The 19,149-nt window shown below is 29.2% G+C and overlaps 1 protein-coding gene across 1 annotated transcript; it reads left to right on the forward strand.

Moving 5' to 3' along the window:
- The first annotated feature begins 424 nt into the window (after positions 1-424).
- On the forward strand, positions 425-17,825 carry LOC107456581 (alpha-tocopherol transfer protein-like). Its single transcript, XM_016074487.4, has 5 exons — positions 425-761; positions 6,686-6,928; positions 8,695-8,891; positions 13,524-13,634; positions 17,500-17,825. The coding sequence occupies exons 1-5, from the start codon at positions 635-637 to the stop codon at positions 17,680-17,682; spliced, it is 861 nt and encodes a 286-aa protein (XP_015929973.1). The 5' UTR covers positions 425-634; the 3' UTR covers positions 17,683-17,825.
- The last annotated feature ends 1,324 nt before the right edge of the window (positions 17,826-19,149 follow it).

Genomic DNA, 19,149 nt, shown 5'->3' on the forward strand with positions numbered 1-19,149 from the left:
TAAGATAAAAATGTAAGGAAAACAAATAAATAAATTAACGCCAAGGGCACACAACAAAGTGAAATGAGAAATATATTTTGATTATAATTTTTTTAATTCGAAACAAAGAAATGTGAAAATATTTTGACTATGCTTGTTTCAATTTAAAACAAAGAAAGATTTAATTTAACTTAAAACTATCTGCAATTAAATATACAAATTTAATATAATTACTGTAAGGTTTTTTTTTATACAGTAATTATAAAGTAATTAGTTGTTATACAGGAATTTTCAAGCATGTTAATGTGTGCGTCATGCTTTGGTATTCAAACTTTCCGGTATTTATTTCTTATGCTTCAGCACAGCTCTATTATATCTATTTTTAAAATTTCCTTTTGTGTCAACTTTAAGTAGCTGTAAAGAGATAAAACCCATCGTTTGATAAGGAAAATGATTCAATTAACGACAGATGACCTCAAGTAAACAAGAATAAACGAAATAATTATTCTAAAAATTGTTGATGATAACGATATTATTTAGTGGCCTTTTAACGTGCTCAAAACCAGTTTCAAAACTGCCTCAAATCCACAGAGCTAAGACGTATTCGTATTTTTGTAAAATTTATTATTAATGTGGAATTTTTAAAACTTTTAACATGTCGCTGCTTCCAGTTTGGTTCAAAGGATTAACACCTGAATTGATTAAAAAAGCTGAAGAAGAATTGAATGAGAAACCAAACATAAAAGCAAAAGTTCTGGTTGAATTTCGTAGGCTCATTAATGGTAAGTTTAAGGCTTATTAACCCACCAGCTTTCGTCTTCTTTTGGCGATATTTCTATCTATCTATACCCCCAAAATGAAAACTTGTAGCATATTTTGTAACAGCCTTTGTTTTTGGGAATAAAACTACATGTCTTTTTACTTTGATCTATTTATGATAGCTATAAACTTTTTTGTTTTAGCCCTAAAGATTTTTTTTCTAATGGTTTAAAAATATGTGCTTTTTAACCTTTTGCACTCCACTGACTCTACGCTGAGATGAAAAGTTGGTACTCTAAAATCCCTAATATCTTAATAATTTGTAACAACGTTATTTTATTTATTTTAGAAATTATGTAAAATTATTGTGCAATATGTTTTAATTGATTACACCAATTCAAACAGTAACAGTAGATGGTTACGTCGATTCAAACAGTATTCGGAGTGAAAAAGTTTAACATGAAATTGCTCACAATAGGGAAAAATTTTAAATTTTATTTGTTCAGATTTCTTTTTAATTTTGGAAATTATGGTGGTAAGTATTACAGATATCATACCTGCCAACTTTTAATCCCTTCAATTACGATTTTCCCCAGTGGTATTAAAATGGAATTAAAATTTCAATTTTAAGCAACGAAATAGGTTGTAATTGAAAAAGCATGAGCTGAAGTCATTGAGAGAAACGCATATTATTATATATGCGTAAGTTTTTTAAAAATAGTGGTGATCAAAATCATTTAAAAATTAAGTTTATAAAGGAAAAATTTGTATATATTTACTACCACTTTAAATATAAAAATAAAATTTTACGCCAAATGCGTAAAAGTTGGCAGGTATGCAGATATGCAGGCTTGCTAACTACTAAGCTTTTTAAAAATTATTATATATGGTAGTAGACATTAAAAAGCCTAAGCTTTCAGAATTTTTAGTAATTTTACATAATTAAGTTATTTTTAGTAATTAAGTTCTTCTAAGAACCTCATCAGGGAACAAATAGAACAAGGTGGCGTTGCACATGAACTTTTAAATAATTTACATGTAGTGGTGTGGAAAATAAGTTCATATGCATAAAAAAAGCATTAAAACATAAATTTAGGTACCACGAGAATAAATTTTTAAAAAAATCACCGAAAGTTGACAGTTTTTGGGATACCAAATGCTTCACTTTTTGCAAAAGTTTTAAAGAATTGGAAGTGAATTAAATAATAAACTTGAAGAATAAAGACAACGCTATAAAACTGTCATGTCACCATAATTTATTTTCTTGCTTGCTTGCTTTATTTAAACAACTGGGTGCCTAGGCCACGAAGCGGGCCCCTAACCCATCCATCATAAAAATATTATTACAGTGAATATAACATTTTGATTTATGTAACAGTGTGGTAACATAAAAAAACCATGATTAGAAATTTGTACAATTTGATCGATGATTTACATAAATTGCCTTTAAAAAAGAAGTGAATACAGCCATGATTAGGTCGATATACATGAGATACATAATTTATTTTCTATAAAGTTACATTTCATATGATACTTTGAATTGTTGATGGATTAGTGGTGAAAAATTATTTAAAAGGAAAAATTAATTACTTAGATATGTAATATAATGCAGATATGTTATATAATTTTATGACTCCTAATGTTAGCATTGAAAAACAATTGAGATAATGTAGGCTATTTAGGATTGAGTGTGATTATAAATGAAATTGTTAACGCAATGATAAATATCAATAACAAAACGGTTGAATTGAGGAGAGAATGTTATTTATTCGTATAATTTAAATGTAATGGCCGAATTCGAAGCTAAATCCTAGCTTTGAAAGAAAAACCAGTTAAAGTTAAGGGGAAGTTGTAAGCCTAAACACTATGAATGGTCTTTAATATTCTTAAAACTAACATTAAAAAAAATTATTCTGGGATAATATGAGTTATTTAAGAATAATTGTGATTAAGATGATTATCTAATGTATTTACTTTTAACAGTTGACACACACTTTTTTTAAAAAAAAAAACGGTTTCGGAATTTTTTTAAAATTTTTATTTAAAGCAATTTATCGTGATCAATTACTTATTCCATGTTAAAGACAATACTTTATTTTTGCACTTTAATCGAGAAATTAATGCATTTTACGAAGGTAATTTAATATCATTATATTATATAATGACCTTATTCGTGACATTTGATCTTATGAAAGAAGATGCTATAGCATGATTAATACCGAGAAAATTAGCTTAATCTGTAGTTCGAATAAAGTCAAAACAAAAGAGTCTATGTAAGTAAAAGTCTTTTTTATGTTTTTTTTTGTTGTTTTTAATTAGGAAGCACTTGAGTTGTATATTGTGCAAAAAAAGGAAGAAAAAAAAACTTACCCTGAATAACTTTTGTTCTAATGATCGGATCTTCACATTCTAGGACTCCATCTTAATGGTCAGAGGGGGTGACTTCAAATATGCTAATTAATTAGTGCAGACGATGCTTGGTCTGGAGGCTGGTCCAAAGTTTAGGCTCCTTAATGTTAATTTTAGTTTTTTCACCTTATTTCCGAGTATTTTTTAAGAGAATCGAAAATTATTTGCTCACAATTATAAAATTCGTTCATCCAAAGATAATACTTTGGCTAAATTCGTTCATCCAAAAATAATACTTTGGCTAAATTCGTTCATCCAAAGATATTTCTTTGGCTAAATTCGTTCATCCAAAGATAATATTTTGGATAAATTCGTTCATCCAAAGATAATACTTTGGCTAAATTCGTTCATCCAAAAATAATACTTTGGATAAATTCGTTCATTCAAAGATAATACTTTGGATAAATTCGTTCATCCAAAGATAATACTTTGGCTAAATTCGTTCATCCAAAAATAAATTCGTATTCCATGCAGAAAAATAATTTTTCGCTTTATTGATTGATTGATTTTTCGTAATTTCTGATTGATTTAGATCTTTGATTGAGTAGATAGATTGATTAGTTTTGATTTAGATTGAGTTGCTGCAAAGTGTAAAATGTAGTCTGAATAGTTTAGTCCGGAGAGAGGTAGAAAAGTAAGTTGAGCAAAAGAAAAAAAGTTACCACCTCCAGAGAAACTTTTGTTCACAGGATTAAATATTTGTGCACTCAGGGCCACTCTTAATGATGCTAAAAAGCTGACTAATTAATTGGTTTTTAAGTTACGACCAAAAAGCGTACTCTGTTGTAATAAGTATGCTTTTTTTTTTTTTGTTGACCGATGTAAAGTTTTGTCCTTCGCAATACCGCAAACGGGAAAATATGGTCCCAATAGTTTAGTCAGGAGAATGATAAAAACTTTAGGTCTCTGAATAGTTTATTTTATAATAATTAATATTTTATTTTCATATTTAACCATGTTTCGAAAACTTTTGCACACAATTACAAAACATGTTTGACTAAAAGTAAATCCATGCAAACAATAATTTAAAAAATGTTATTTATCAAATTCAGTAATGATCGTATTTTTCTCTCTATACTTATGGTTTGCATTCAAGCTAAGCTGACCAGCGTCCACCAGAAACTAAAAAGTTGTTCGTAAAATTTCTTTGCATTAGAAAACTCACAGTTTTATCTTTCCAAATCAAAATTCTTAGAACAAAGATCCCTTGCAAGGATTCTCTAACAGGAATAATTTTTTTGAAAAGACAACGAGAAAAGTTTTCGAATGTTCCTTTAGTAATTTAACTACTAGTTTCTTTAGTTTTTTGAGAACCCTGGTCACCTTATTAAAGGCGCTTCTTTGGAAAAGGGAACACTTTTATTACTTTTTTTTTATTTAAAAAGATACAATTATTTAATGAATACTATGTACACTTAGTAATTAAAAAAAGATAGAAATATTTGTTGCCGACTACGCGATATTGAATGATAAAATTCTTCCTTACAGTTTGTGTCAATAAAACAGATCAAATAGTCACAAGATGCATATTATCATTCCGCTATTTTTGCAGAAAATATGTTTTCTCACTACAATAATACATTGTTTATAACAAAAAAAAAGTTAATTGTAGCATTTCAAACGTGAGTACAACTCCTCCTATAACTGAAAGGTAGTCCAATCAGACCACTATGAAAGCAAGCCAATTTACGAAGGAGCCAGTTAATAGAAAATCTATTGAAAATTAGAAAGTGGTGGCAAATATATGTCTTATTTACTTTTCATCCACTACGGATTCAATTCTTAAATATATATGATACATATCTCTCAATTACTTTTAAAAACATTTGTAAATAGTGTAAATATTCTTTCTTTATCTTTATCTTCAATTTGTTCCCTTTATTATGTATCAACTTGCGATTTATTTTTATGCATGACTCAGACTTGATTTTATCAATTATTGTTCATTCTGAGATTTAACTTAATGTTAACGCAGCACCTCCCTTCCCTTCCACCACATATTATTCAATTTAGATGAAAGAGCAGATATCCATACATGGATAGGTACTCTGAAAAACTTGATTAGTTAATACTTTTAAAAACGAATTTGGGCTCATGAGCACAACTGGTTCGCTTTTTAAATAATCTGCGCAGACTACTTATAAAAACTTGTGTGGAGTTCTGATGTTGAAGGTGATGTCTATACCGACCCGTCAACTCCAATTCGAACAGTTTATCCAGATATATGACGGAATACGTAAAAATTAAAATCTCTCCCCTGACTTAAATGTTTGGATCATATTCTCAAAATTTCGATTACACCGATTCCTGATGGTTAAAAATTCAAATACCTTTAAAGAAAGAAAAAAAAAAGTCTACTTTTTAACGCATGCCAGCGTTGAAATAAAATAAATTTGTTCCTAATGTTTGACGTATTGGTGATCGCATGACTATAATAAGAGTCATTTTAGGTAATTGGTTTGATATTATCTGTTATTGGAAAATTTCACAACTAAAACAAAGCATATTTACCTCATAAGTAATTTGAATTTAAATGATTATCGTACGCTTAAACCACAATTCAAATATTTAAATATGAAAAAAATTTGCTCAGCAATGACATCTATTTAAGTAGTAGGGAAAAAGTTCAATTTAGTGGCAACATTTAATTGGTTTCTTAACGTTGTTTTAGAAAACAATCAAATATACAAGAGCGCAATCAAGTGAACATTAGAGATCAATTTTAAGAAAAGATAAGAAAAATATTCCATCAAGTTTCATTGATTAATGTGCTTTATTTTAGTAAAAATACATAACTCATGTTTTTTTTTTAAAATTTAAATTTAATATCGAGTTTATGATACATAGACGAAATGGCAGAAGTGAACAGAAGTCTTTCCAGTACAACAAAATCTTAGGAAACAATCAAATATACAAGAGCGCAATCAAGAGAACATTAGAGATCAATTTTAAGAAAAGATAAGAAAAATATTCCATCAAGTTTCATTGATTAATGTGTTTTATTTTAGTAAAAATACATAACTCATGTTTTTTTTTTAAATTTAAATTTAATATCGAGTTTGTGATACATAGACGAAATGGCAGAAGTGAACAGAAGTCCTTCCAGGGCAACAAAATCTTACCGAATTCGCAGTTTGATTATTACATAAAAATATTTTTCAAAAAATAATGATGTCTCAACAGATTGCGTTGCATATTTCCAATTACTAAAAAACAATTGTATACCTGGGAAAATTAATCCTTAAACATTGTTTACAAGCACCGAAATTTTCCATTATGTAAGAGTTTTTCTAAGTTAAATGCCTCAAAAAGGTTTTAGTATTTTGAGAGTGCCATCTGTTGACAATTTTTGTAATTAATTTTAAAATTTAGAGATAAAAGGTGTTCTGGTTTAGTAAGCGGAGCAAAATAAACCGTATGTTTCTATTCATCATCATCTTGTGTCTTTTCTATTTTTCTTAAATTGTTGTCTAGTAAAAATTACTACAGTTAAAATTTTCTCTTCAATAATGTGCTAATATAATTTTGGGTTTTCTAGACGAGCAAGACTTGTACAGCAGATTGGATGAAAACTTTCTTCTGCGTTTTTTACGTGCAAAGAAATTCAATGCCAAAAAAGCAATAAAAGTGTTGAGGAATTATTACAACTTCAAAGCTCGACATGCAGGAGTGTTCACGAATCTCAAACCATCTCAAGTAAGATCTATAATGGAAATGAATATGATATACTATTCACCGTACAGAGTTCCTGATGGTTCGCACATTGCAATATGCAGACTAGGTAAGGGCCAGATTGCAATAACCAGACGATTTTCACTTAAGATTACGTTTTATGAATTTTATGAGTATGAAATGAACTGAAGTGTATTTTATTATGAATTAAATTTCATTATGAAATGAGCCTTATCCCCTCGGGTACGGGTAAGCATTCGTACAAAATCAGAATCAGGACGTAAATAAATAAAAAACGGTAGCTTAAATGTAGCCGTTGCTAATTTGACAGACTTACTTTGCTTTTACTTTAATTATTGTTAATTTAATCATGTATATAATCAATGTTAGTTCAAAGTATAATTAAATTATTTTATTTTGAACTAAAGTAATGGTGAATTAAATAAATTAAAGTAAACTGCTAAAGAACTACTTTGGTTACCAGTTTTATCTTTTTACCCTGATTGATCCGGTTTTATGCTGGCACGTATTTGTGACAATCGGCGCAAAAGGGTTAATGATGCATACCCTCCAACTGCTACGGAATTTCCGTAGTTTCATAAATCTTCTTTTCTGACGGTAGCAAAATTAATGTCTTAATATTTAAAAATAATTGATCTTAGCGTAACTTGTCCACTATTACTAATAAAAGTGCAGGCCATATGGCTAGATTCTTAAGTTCTGATAAAAGTTTTATGAGAGATCCATTTGCTTTAAAAATTTCTACTTTGGTTTGCTACCACTAGAAAGAATTATTTTCAAAATCCTCATAAGTTGGAGGGTATGAATGATGCAAAAAGTTGACTAATTAATTGGTTTGCAAGATACGGAGCCCGTAAAAATGCGTTTCTTGTCGGAATAAGTATGCCTTTATTATTTTGATTGATTTAGATTGATTTAGATCTGGAAAATGTAGTCACAATAGTTTAGTCGGTAGAACGGTCTAAAAATAAATTGAGCAAAAGAAAATAGTTTTCACCCCCTGAAATTTCTGTCCTCATGATTGGATATTTCTGTACTCAGTGGTAATCTTAATGATGAAAAAAACTGACTAATTAATTAGTTTTAAAGTCATGGAACGCGACTACAAAGCGTACTTTCTTGAAATAAGTATGCCTTTATTTTCGATTACAATGTGAGGGGGTAGTCGCAAACTGGAAAATATGGTCCCAAGAGTTTAGTGAGAAGATCGGTAGAAAATTTGGGCCTCTGAATTATTTCTTATTATCTATACTTTTTTTTACATATTTAACCATGCCTCGATAATTTTAAAGCAAAACGAAAACTTTTGTGCACAATTATAAAGCATGTTTGTCTAAAAGTAATTCCACGTAAAAAATAATTCATGATACGTCTTTTCCTTCAAATTCTGTAATGGTTGAAAACATTTTGAACCTTACGATTTGTAAATCTGTGTCATTAAATGACAAACTGAGTAATTTGAATGAAATTGGTTAATGGCTCTTGAAAAATGAAAAAAAAATTTTATTTTAAATTTTATAAGCCAAAAATTGTTTTACTGATTTTGTTCAAATTCTGCTTTTTATATTTTAAAATCAATTATGAATATATGAAATTTACAGTTTAAAGTTTGTTAATAATTAATAAATGAAGTACGCTGTATTTGTTAAAAACAATTTTTATAATGGAGTTATTTTTGGATAAATGAGTTTGCAAAACGTTTTTTGTTCAGAATAAATTATAAAAACAATATTTTTCATGTCTGTTGTCAGAAGTTTTCTGTATCTGTATTGAGAGCTTTAATATTTTAGAACTATTAATAAAACAGCTTAAACATACTTTTTATTTCATGTCTTTAAACTAATTATTTTACAGGCTCCTATAACCCACGACTCGCCAAAGCCGAAGAATTAGTCGCCACCGTTTTCATCTGCGCAGAAATGATACTAGAATGTGAGGCGTCACAAATCAGTGGAGGAATTGTGGTATTTGATTTCCTTGGAGCTGGTATCCAACAATACACAAAGTTTGTCACTTATTCCTTCGCCAAATTCATTACTAATGCTTTACAGGTATGATTTCAGAACTATTTTACGTCTTAATACACTATTGGAATAAAAGATTCATTAAGCTTTAAAGGACTGTTTATTTACAATTTTATTTTTTCACCGTCGTTGAACAGTCGACCAATTTTGAGTTTACGACTACCAATCAATAAATATTCACAGCCGGAAAGTGATTAATAACACTGTATTGCTATACTAGTACTGAAAAATTAATAATACATCATTTAAAAAGCAGTCATATTAATTTCACTTAAATCGTTTGTTTTCATAAAAATAATCAAAACATTAATAAATCAAAAGTTTTTGCGCTTTTTTCGTTTATTTTTTAAAACATCTTGAGAACTAATCAAACTCTTAATACATTAAGAATAAATATTGACTTTTTGAAGGGGGGATGGAACGAGCTTCTAGTTAAAAGGAAACATGGGTTAAAATAGGATGAGAACCACTGCTCTAAGTGTTTATACACTTTGAATAATAACCTTTAAGAATACTAATTTTTTAAATTTCTTCGTAGAATACACACTTGAAATTTTATGGTGAAGTATCTATGCGGTGGCTCATGCCGTAGGGAAAAAAAACTTAGTTTCGACATAATATGAGTGTCATTTTTGAAGGTTAATAATGCCTCATTTACTTTCTAAGCACATCTTTAGAAAACAAAGGATTTCTCAAGGGCAAAATTTAAAAAAAAAATTATGTATATAAATATCTCATCTTAAGTTTTGATGTGAAAACTCTTTTTAGGATATTAATGTTTAAGTTAGTAATTATGCAGTGAAATAAGTATTTGCTTTAAGTATATATTTTCTTTGGGATTTAAAACATTAAGCATTAATTGATACACAACCATGGTCAAGCATCTAGCTCTGTTTTTCAGGGCTTTGTCTTTTAACGGTCATGGTAGGAATGCAATGTAATTTTGGACCTGGTCAGACGACGTCGACAGCGTCTGAGCTGGTTCCAAACTTCCACACTACTAATTATGAGATGACTTTTAGCTACGGCACAGGGGTGAAAGCGAGACGGAAAAGAGGAAAGGCTGGTAGTAAAACCATTTCAGTTATAGCTAATTTTGGGGAGGAGTTTACTTATTCTTTTTTTAAATTTTTCAACAATATCTACTTTATCTTGGAAAAGAAGCAGTTTTATATATATGCCAGAATTATAAAAGAAATCTTGATAGCTGCAGATATTTCATTTTTTTCGAAAAAAATGCTGGAATGAAATGTTTTACGTACCAGGTTTTTCTCTTTTCCGTCTTGCTATATAAGGGCTTTCACCCATGCTACGGCAGATTAAACGTGCACCTTGCTGCGTATCAAAATATAACATACGGAATTAAAATATATTTTAACATTTAGAGTTTAAAATATATTATTGAATATTTTAGTGTTCAAAATATATCTAGAGTTCATAATATATGTAATAAAAGTTTAAAATAGGTGATTCAATTAATGATTAAATTAATGATGATAATTTTAGTGTTTGTTTTTATAAATTCAAGTATGTAAATGTTAATATATGGTGTTGGTTAATGAAACAGCAATATATTTTAAAAATTTGAAACATGTTTTTTCATTCACAAATTCTTTTCATTCTTTAATATTTTTTTTTTGAAATTTAATGACTATAGATAGAAGAAGTGAAGTACGATGAAGGTGTGATAAATATGGCTTAGTCATTATCTCCTTACCCTTTTTATTTTGATACATTTCGTACAGTTATACATGGAAAAAAAAGCTATTGTAAAGTTATTTATGCCTGGGACAAAACAAAATGAATGTATTCATAAGCACCAATGCGTTATATAGTTTTAAAAGGATATCAAACTAGAAAAAATAGCTATTATTTTCTATTACATATAATCTAACACACAATGCTACTTATAAAAACTCTGAATAAGCTATATTGTTTTTGAAAATTCATGACATTTACACATCACGACGGAATTTCATGTCTATAAAATTCATTTATTATAAGTAAAAGAAATCAATACTTTTGTAATTTTTCATTTGTTTTGGCTATAACCTTTGCCATTTTTAATGATTAATGTTTAGAAATCAACTAAGTTATTTTCCTTTTTAGGCATGATGAATACGATAAAAATTTAAGTAATATAGGTATCGCTAGTGTTTTACATTAAAAAAAAAACTAAACTTAAAAGAATATATATAATTCATATTCATCATTCCATGGTTTAAAGCAACAAAATCATAAATTTGACGGACGGAAAAATCAGATTATTTTAAATGTCAGTTAAAATTATTGTAGAATTCTTAATTTAATTATTGCGGTAGTATCAGAAAAGAAAATGCAATATCTTTTTCTAGCAAATATAACTATATCTATAATCAATAAATTTTTAAAGTTTTGATATATAATTATAACTTAAATTAAAATGGAGAATAATCCACCCATATTAACCTGCATTGCAAATTTTTATTACACGAATACAAGCATTTATGTTTCAAAAAATACAAACCCGTGCACTTGCGACCTTAACATGGTGTCAAGTTAAGCCATATCTTTTTACAAACTGAACCTCATTGCTTGAACTGAATGGAAACTTGAATGGAATTATGGTTCACTTTATCACCTTATTGAGGTTATACCAAATTAAATGTTAATATGGTTCAAGGCGCATTGAACCAATTTCAGAGTGTTTTCTTCGTAATGTCATACATGGTGTACCAATTTTTATTGTTTCACACAAAGTTTTTGTTTTATTGTATTGATTTCAATAAATACAAATTGTTACTGAAGGAATCAATTAAAAAACAAGTATATGCATATGCTAGAGCAGGGGTCTCCAAACTTTCCAGCCTTAGGGCCATACTGATTACTCCAGTGAGTTCCGAGGGCCATTACTCATTACAATTCTGTGTTTCTTTATCCAACTTATCACAAAAACAATAACAATAAGCCTACAACAATGTTATGAGTAGTTAGCCCATGACCATATCAATGTAGATGTCATATTAATAATTATTCAACATAAAATTAGAACACTTCAGTAAACTAAATTTAATTTGCTTAAAAAAATATGTTCTCTAAAAGGAGTTTTCAAGTATGCTAGCTCTCCACGGGCCGGACAAAATCTGTCCGCGGGCCGGATGTGGCCCTCGGGCCGTAGTTTGGAGTCCCCTGTGCTAGAGCATTTGTATGTTCTAGAAGTGTCCTATTTAAGCACCTGCAACCATCACTGTTAGAAATTCGCTCGTGCCCTTAGCCGCAATATCGTGCAACTGCATCCTTAACTTGGTACCAAGTTAAGCCCAATTATCACGCAAATTGAACCAATTTAAGCTTCATTACTTGTACGGATTGACAACTTAACACTAGGTTCACGGATGTTTCTTATCCTCTTCAGACCCAAAGTATCCACAACGTGGGAAAAATTAAAGAGTGGTGACGAACTTTTCTCAAGACTGCTGAAAGTTTCATTAACTTAACTTCCAATTGATTTTATAAGATCAGTTTTGAATTTTAAACTCACAGTAAACAAAATGAAATTATTTTTTAGTACATATGAATACTTTAAAGTATGTATATTTTTCAAAATGAAGTTACCACTTTTACAAAATGATAATATCAGGTCAGAAGAGGTTATATACCTATCTCTACTAACTTGCATCAATTTGATGCATGAATGAATACATATAGCAGAACCAACTTGCTTCCGACAGCAAATATGTATTCTGAAGTGGTAGTTTATCAATTGTGATTCTTAGTTTAATAAATTCAATTTAATAGATTTTTATCCATCACTATTTCTAAATAATTCGCAGACTTATCTAATTCACCACTTTTTCGGTATACTGCAAAATTTATTTAGTAGTTATTTACCGTTTTTTTTAATTATTTTGGTGTGGCATCTCTGCACTTAGAAAGCAATGTAATTATATACTATAAGAAAAAAATGAAATATTCTAGTAAAATTTTATTTTTCAATACTCGAACTAAGCAACTGAAACCTTCAAAATCTGACACTCTGACATCAATTGACATTATGCTTTTGTTCTTTCTATTATTGCTTATCGGCGACAGTTTATCGCTTGTTTCATTTGAGATAACGATAATGGATCGAAGTATTGTCCGTACATTCTAATTTATTATTGATGTGATAATTGCATGTCTACTCAAAATTTTGTCTAAATTACGATCGCGTTAAATTGACGCATATCCGTAGAGATAGGTATACCACAAAGAGAACTTCAATATTTCAACGCTTTTGAAGAAAATAGACTTTAATATATATTTACCTATATCAATGGATAAAAGTCATTACAAGAGATAAAATAAAACTGAAAACGGGTTTCGTAATTTTTCTTAAAAAAATTCGAAATGCGTCAAAATGACGCGTCCCGTAAACCTAGTGTTAAGAACGGAAATATGGTTTCCGTTAACACTAAATAAAGGTTGCAGTGAACTTGAATGTTAACATAGTTCGAAGTGAACGTTATATAGTTAAACTAATTTTTCTGAGGGTGTTTTTGTCACGACGTCATGCATAATGCTAATTACGTAAACATTTATTAAATATTACGTAAATATTTCACACATATTGACTGTTTTTCCTCAATAAACATTGAAATATGTTATCTATACACAGCTTCAATATTGTTCTACTTATAGGATTGCTGGCCAGAGAGATTGAAAGGTATCCATTTAGTTAACGAACCATATGCTTTGCAAGCTGTTTTCTCAATGGTTAAACTCATAGGCAAAAGAAAACTAATGGAAAGAGTAAGTATAGAATGAGTTTAAATATAAAATTAAAGCTGGTAATAGTTCACATTAAATTACTATGTGTTTGTTTAAGAATAACGTGATAACTTTTTTCAAAACCATTCAAAATTTTTAAGCCTGTTCTAATTGTGCTCACAGATTACATATTTGCTATGCTCAGTTGTTTCTGTGCTAAAATATATTACAGGACATTGTTAAATTTAAAAAAAATATCAAAATAAAACGAAGACAGGAGTGTTAAAAAGAAAAGAAAATTAATGCGAATTAGGGAAGTAAAATACCCGATGTGGAAATAAGTTAGTTAATACTTTATTTTGGCTATGAATGAGATATTTGTTTATGCCTAAGAAATGGCTATATAATAATTAAAAAAAATAATTTTTAAATTGCAAAATATTTGTATTCGTACAGTATTTTGAATTGTGTAATTTCAAATAAAAGAATTTAAAATTTAAACGAAACTAAAATTTAAACTTTTAAAAATGAAAACCGCGTCCCAGAAAAGTTCTCGTCCCTAGTTTATGTTTACATCGTGCTGAAAATTTAATATATTGTCAATAATATTTATTTCATTATGTAATTATTAATAAAGATATTAGATATTTAACTAATCTTACTCTTTTCGAAATTTTAGTTTGAAAAATTAAATTATTTATCATTTACAATATAGCATTAACTTAACTGTAGAGAAATTGTTGATGTTTGCTATCAAAACACTAAACAAAACTGATTATATCTAATGCTTGATAGTTATTAATCAATGGAATATTAGATATAATTTGATGCTTCTGAGAGAATCTGAATAATTACGCATAATGTATATGGCAATTAGTTGAATTGTAAATTGCAGCTCATCTCCGAAGAGTAAATGTTTTTTTCTAAAAAATGAACTTGAATATTTTCATTGAACCATTGAGTTTAGTTTTTATTTATCACTATTAAAAGCAGACATGCACCTTTCTTGTTCACAGAATTAATTACTGTACTATTATTTGAGTTACATAGAATTTTGTCCTAATGATAAATTTATACCACTTCATATATCATCATGGTAACAGTGGCCAACTTAAAGCTTTCAAAGAAATGCGATGTATTAGTATTTATTTCCCCAAACAATTTTGGAAAATAATTTTACTATCATCCATTTGGGGAAGAATGAAAGTGATATTTTAAAATATTTGTAATGAAGGATAATGAACGTTGGAAAAGGCAGGCGAACTAACTGTTGTTAAATCAAGGTGCTTGTTAGCCCCAAAAAGGCAGAAATTAAAGCTAGACTGTACAATGATGAGCTAGAATTTATTATTTACAATTTATTCTTATGTAGATGGCGATGTATTTTGGACAAATTGAACTGTTACTGAGTTTATAAACTCTTTAAAAAAAATGAAAATTCCACAATCTTTCAAAGCTTTTTCCTGCACGGTTGTCTCGTTAGTATAGGTTTTACTAGCAATAACAAATTTTATCTAAGCCTTTTAACCTTTCGTTACGAAGGCCATATTTCGCCGGCATCCACGTAATACTTTTTGGTAACTGGCTCAATCTGCTTCAACTTACAGTGGCTAACATATCATTGACCAACTGGGACCCGTTCAGTGGCGTCAGCTCAGTGGAATGGACTGCCGTAACGAAAGGGTAAACAATAGACCGACTATTCGTTAAAAAATCCATCGTCATATCCGAGATCTTGTTAAATTAGTACTATTAATGAATGATTTGAGCTGTTTATTAGCTCAATGATGCTCGTCAACAAAAAGTCGTCTTAATTACAAAAACAGCCGTGTGAAGAAAGTGGAATATCAAGTCAGGGTGTCCACAGTCTGAAATAAAAAATGGAAAGTGGTAACAACTATAGGGTTGCCACGGACGACTAAAATTAATGATTAAAATTTAGAAATTTTTTGTACAAGAAATTAAAATTTGCAACTTTCCAAAGTATATTTTTTTCACTTTACTATTGATAGTGAATTTATTTATTTATTTATTTAAACAAAACTGGGTGCCTAGGCCGCGCAGCGGCCCCTACCCCATTCATCATGAAAATTATATACAGTGAATAAAACATTTTGAATTATGTAACAATGTGGTAACATTATAATAAAGTAACCATGATTAGAAGTATGTACAAACTTGATCGGAGATTTACATTAATTGCCATTGAAAAATGAATACAGCCATGATTAGATGGATATACATGAAATACGAGCTTAATCTGTGATATTTACATTAATTGAAGTAGAAATTTGGAACTGAGCATTAAAAATTGATGATAGCATATATACAGAAAATCGGGACTCAAAATCATATTGATAGTAAATGCAAAAATATTTTCGTATATGAATAATGTGAAATGTAAGTTATAGTGGTAGATACGATTGAATAATTAAAGAGATAATAAATAAATAAAAGTGAATTGAGTTTCTACCGCTTTTTACCTAGATAGCCACCTGTGGCCTCCCTGCAACTGGAAGGTGTTTGCCCTGAAAGTGGATATTTCTTTACCTTCTCTGGCGGGCGAGTCATAATGAAAATGTATTCGTACAGAATTAAAATAAGGATAGTAAAAAAATAGAAAGCGGTAGAATTTCGGGCAGAGCTAATTTCAATGACTTATTTTTGTTTTCACTTTAAATCTAGCACATTCCATCCTCGTTCTGATATGATCTTGTTTTATGAGCTGGGTGCATGGGTTGCGCAGTGGCCCGTATTCCATCCATCGTGTATAAGTTCCTTAGATCAGCAGACTATGTGGTAGCTATCAAGGCATTAAAAGTGTAACTATACAATGTGCTAAATGTGTAAGGTGTTAAAAGTGTAACTATACAATGTGTTAAATGTGTAAGGTGTTAAAAGTGTAACTATACAATTTTTAATTCGAACTAAAAAGTGGTGAATGAAATAAAGCAAACTATTATTACCCCGCCCAGAAAGAAACTGCTATAAAAATAATTTGACTACCAGTTTTTTTCTTTTTTTACCCTGACTCTCGACACCCTGAGAATGCATTTATGATTCCTTCTATTTTGTTAAAAAATCCTCGGGCTTAAACTTTAAATTCACAAAACTATATTAATGTAATTAATAAATTATAGTACAATTTTTTTTCGATACAAAATAAATCCTTATAAGGAAACTTTTGTGTTACGACTTTCTTATTTTTTAAAAAAAGATACCCAATTTAAAAAAAAAAAGAGACAACTGCTCTTCTTCGTAAAGCCCTTTACCATTTTGTGCATTTTTTGAAAACATCGAAGTGAACGTTATATAGTTAAACTANTTTTTTTTCGATACAAAATAAATCCTTATAAGGAAACTTTTGTGTTACTCTTCTTCGTAAAGCCCTTTACCATTTTGTGCATTTTTTGAAAACAAGAATATATTTTTGTAATTTTAAGTACAAAAAAAAGTTTAATATTTACTAAAAGAATCTGTTAGATTATCCAAATTATATCAGTACTAAAATGTAAAACAAAAATTTATCGATAATTGATTTTGTAAACTAAAGAAATTTCAAATGAATAACTGTTTCTCATAGATCAGAATGACTTAAAAATAATTGTTTCATGCTGTAATTCATAACCATTATTAAAATGCTAAATGTAATATTTTTCACTTTTTTGACTTAAATTAGCATAAAATAGAAAGAAAAAAAAATATTAAAAATATCTTTAATAAAAATTCTGCGTTTAAGGACTTTTCACAAATGGGTTAAACAAATCAATCTAACAATTAACTGTTCTTTCGTATAGTGACCAAATCAGTTGCACGAAGAATTAAGTTATTTTTACATATGTCTGTACTGTATGTATGATCTTGTATTATAGTTAATTCTCCATAGTAATTTAACTTGCATTTATAGATCCATTTGCATGGAAGTAATTTAAATAGTCTGCACGAGCACATTCCAACGAGTTTTCTTCCACATGAGTTGGGAGGCACTTTAGGTCCCATGGACAGCAAAGAATTCAAAGATTACTTCTACAGCCAAGAAGAATTCATCGAAAGAATAAACAAATACGGAATTTTAGAGAAAAAGAAATAGCATTGAAGAAAGGAATTTTACAATTGTTTCTTTATGAACCTTAGTTATCATCTTACTATACTATTGTGATATTACTTATTCAAAATTTGAATATCTTCCCATAAAATGTATCAATAATGCCATAATAAAGAAAGGAAAAACTTTTCAGGTACTATAATACTATGATTACTATAAGAGTTAATTTTCTTTTAATCTGATTATGTACTTGTACAATTAGATAAAGGGCCGGGATAGCCTGGATATTTCCAAGATATATAGTAGAATATAGGCTACTAGAGTCCAAGTGCCAATGTTATTAAAATAATGTTTTAGCAGTCTTCTCTTCGTGCAAGGGAAATGTCATTTGGTTTAATCAAAAAGATGAAACGAAAACTTCAATATAAAAGACAATATTTGTCCCAATACATGGTTTAACTTCTTCGAGACCGGCGAGTCACATATACGTTCTCAGGGTGTCGATAATCAGGGTAAAAAAGATAAAACTGGTAGCCAAACTATTTTTTATAGCAGTTTATTTGAGGGCGGGGTAATAGTAGTTTGCTTTATTTCATTCACCACTACTTAGCTTGAATTAAAAATTGTATAGTTACACTTTTAACACGCAGGGATTCTGCCAACTTTTAATCCCTTCCATTACCATTTTTCCCAGTGGTATTAAAACTACAATTTTAAGCAAACAAATACGTTGTATTTCTCAAAACTTAAGTTAACAACTATGATAGTAACGCATATTAATATATGTGCTTAATTTTTGTAAGAATAGTGGTGATCAAAATCATCTAAAAATTAAGTTCATAAAAGAAAATATAGTATATCATACCTGCCAACTCTTCCGGAAGATTTTATTTTCATATTTAAAGTGGTAGTAAATATGTACTTTTTTTTTCTTTTATAAACTTAATTTTTAAATGATTTTGATCACCACTATTCTTACAAAAATGAAGCACATATATTAATATGCGTTACCATCATGGTTGTAAACTTAAGTTTTTTGAAATGCAACGTATTTGTTTGTTTAAAATTGAAGTTTTAATTCCATTTTAACACCACTGGGGAAAATGATAATGGAAGGGATTAAAAGTTGGCAGGTATGGTATATACTTACTACCACTTTAAATGTGAAAATAAAATCTTCCGGAAAATCCGGAAGAGTTGGCAGGTAAGGGATTGGATGGGTTAGATTTAAAGGGGTAACAAAAATAAGTCTGTCAGATTAGCTATGCCCCAACTTAAGCTACCGCTTTTTATTTTTTACCATCCTGATTCTGAGTTCGTATCACTACATTTATGACTCTCCGTCCCGAAAAGGTTATGGGTTTTCTTGTATAGAAAAGTGGATTTCCAGCGATGAAAACTTGCTCCAGACATCGGATAAATATTTTCAAGTGGTCGTCTTTTAATTAAGTATTTTTAGTTTAGTAAATTCGATTTATAGACTTTCTTTTTGAACACTACTTCTAAATAATT

The sequence above is a fragment of the Parasteatoda tepidariorum genome, chromosome 9 (assembly GCF_043381705.1).
Source record: "Parasteatoda tepidariorum isolate YZ-2023 chromosome 9, CAS_Ptep_4.0, whole genome shotgun sequence".
Taxonomy (NCBI): domain Eukaryota; kingdom Metazoa; phylum Arthropoda; class Arachnida; order Araneae; family Theridiidae; genus Parasteatoda; species Parasteatoda tepidariorum.

Bases quoted from the DNA above. Each gene is read 5' to 3' on its own strand.
- LOC107456581 (XM_016074487.4), top strand. From the start codon at position 635: ATGTCGCTGCTTCCAGTTTGGTTCAAAGGATTAACACCTGAATTGATT. The intron at 6,929-8,694 runs GTAAGGGCCAGA...ATTATTTTACAG, and splicing joins CATTGCAATATGCAGACTAG to GCTCCTATAACCCACGACTC. The intron at 13,635-17,499 runs GTAAGTATAGAA...TTGCATTTATAG, and splicing joins AAAGAAAACTAATGGAAAGA to ATCCATTTGCATGGAAGTAA.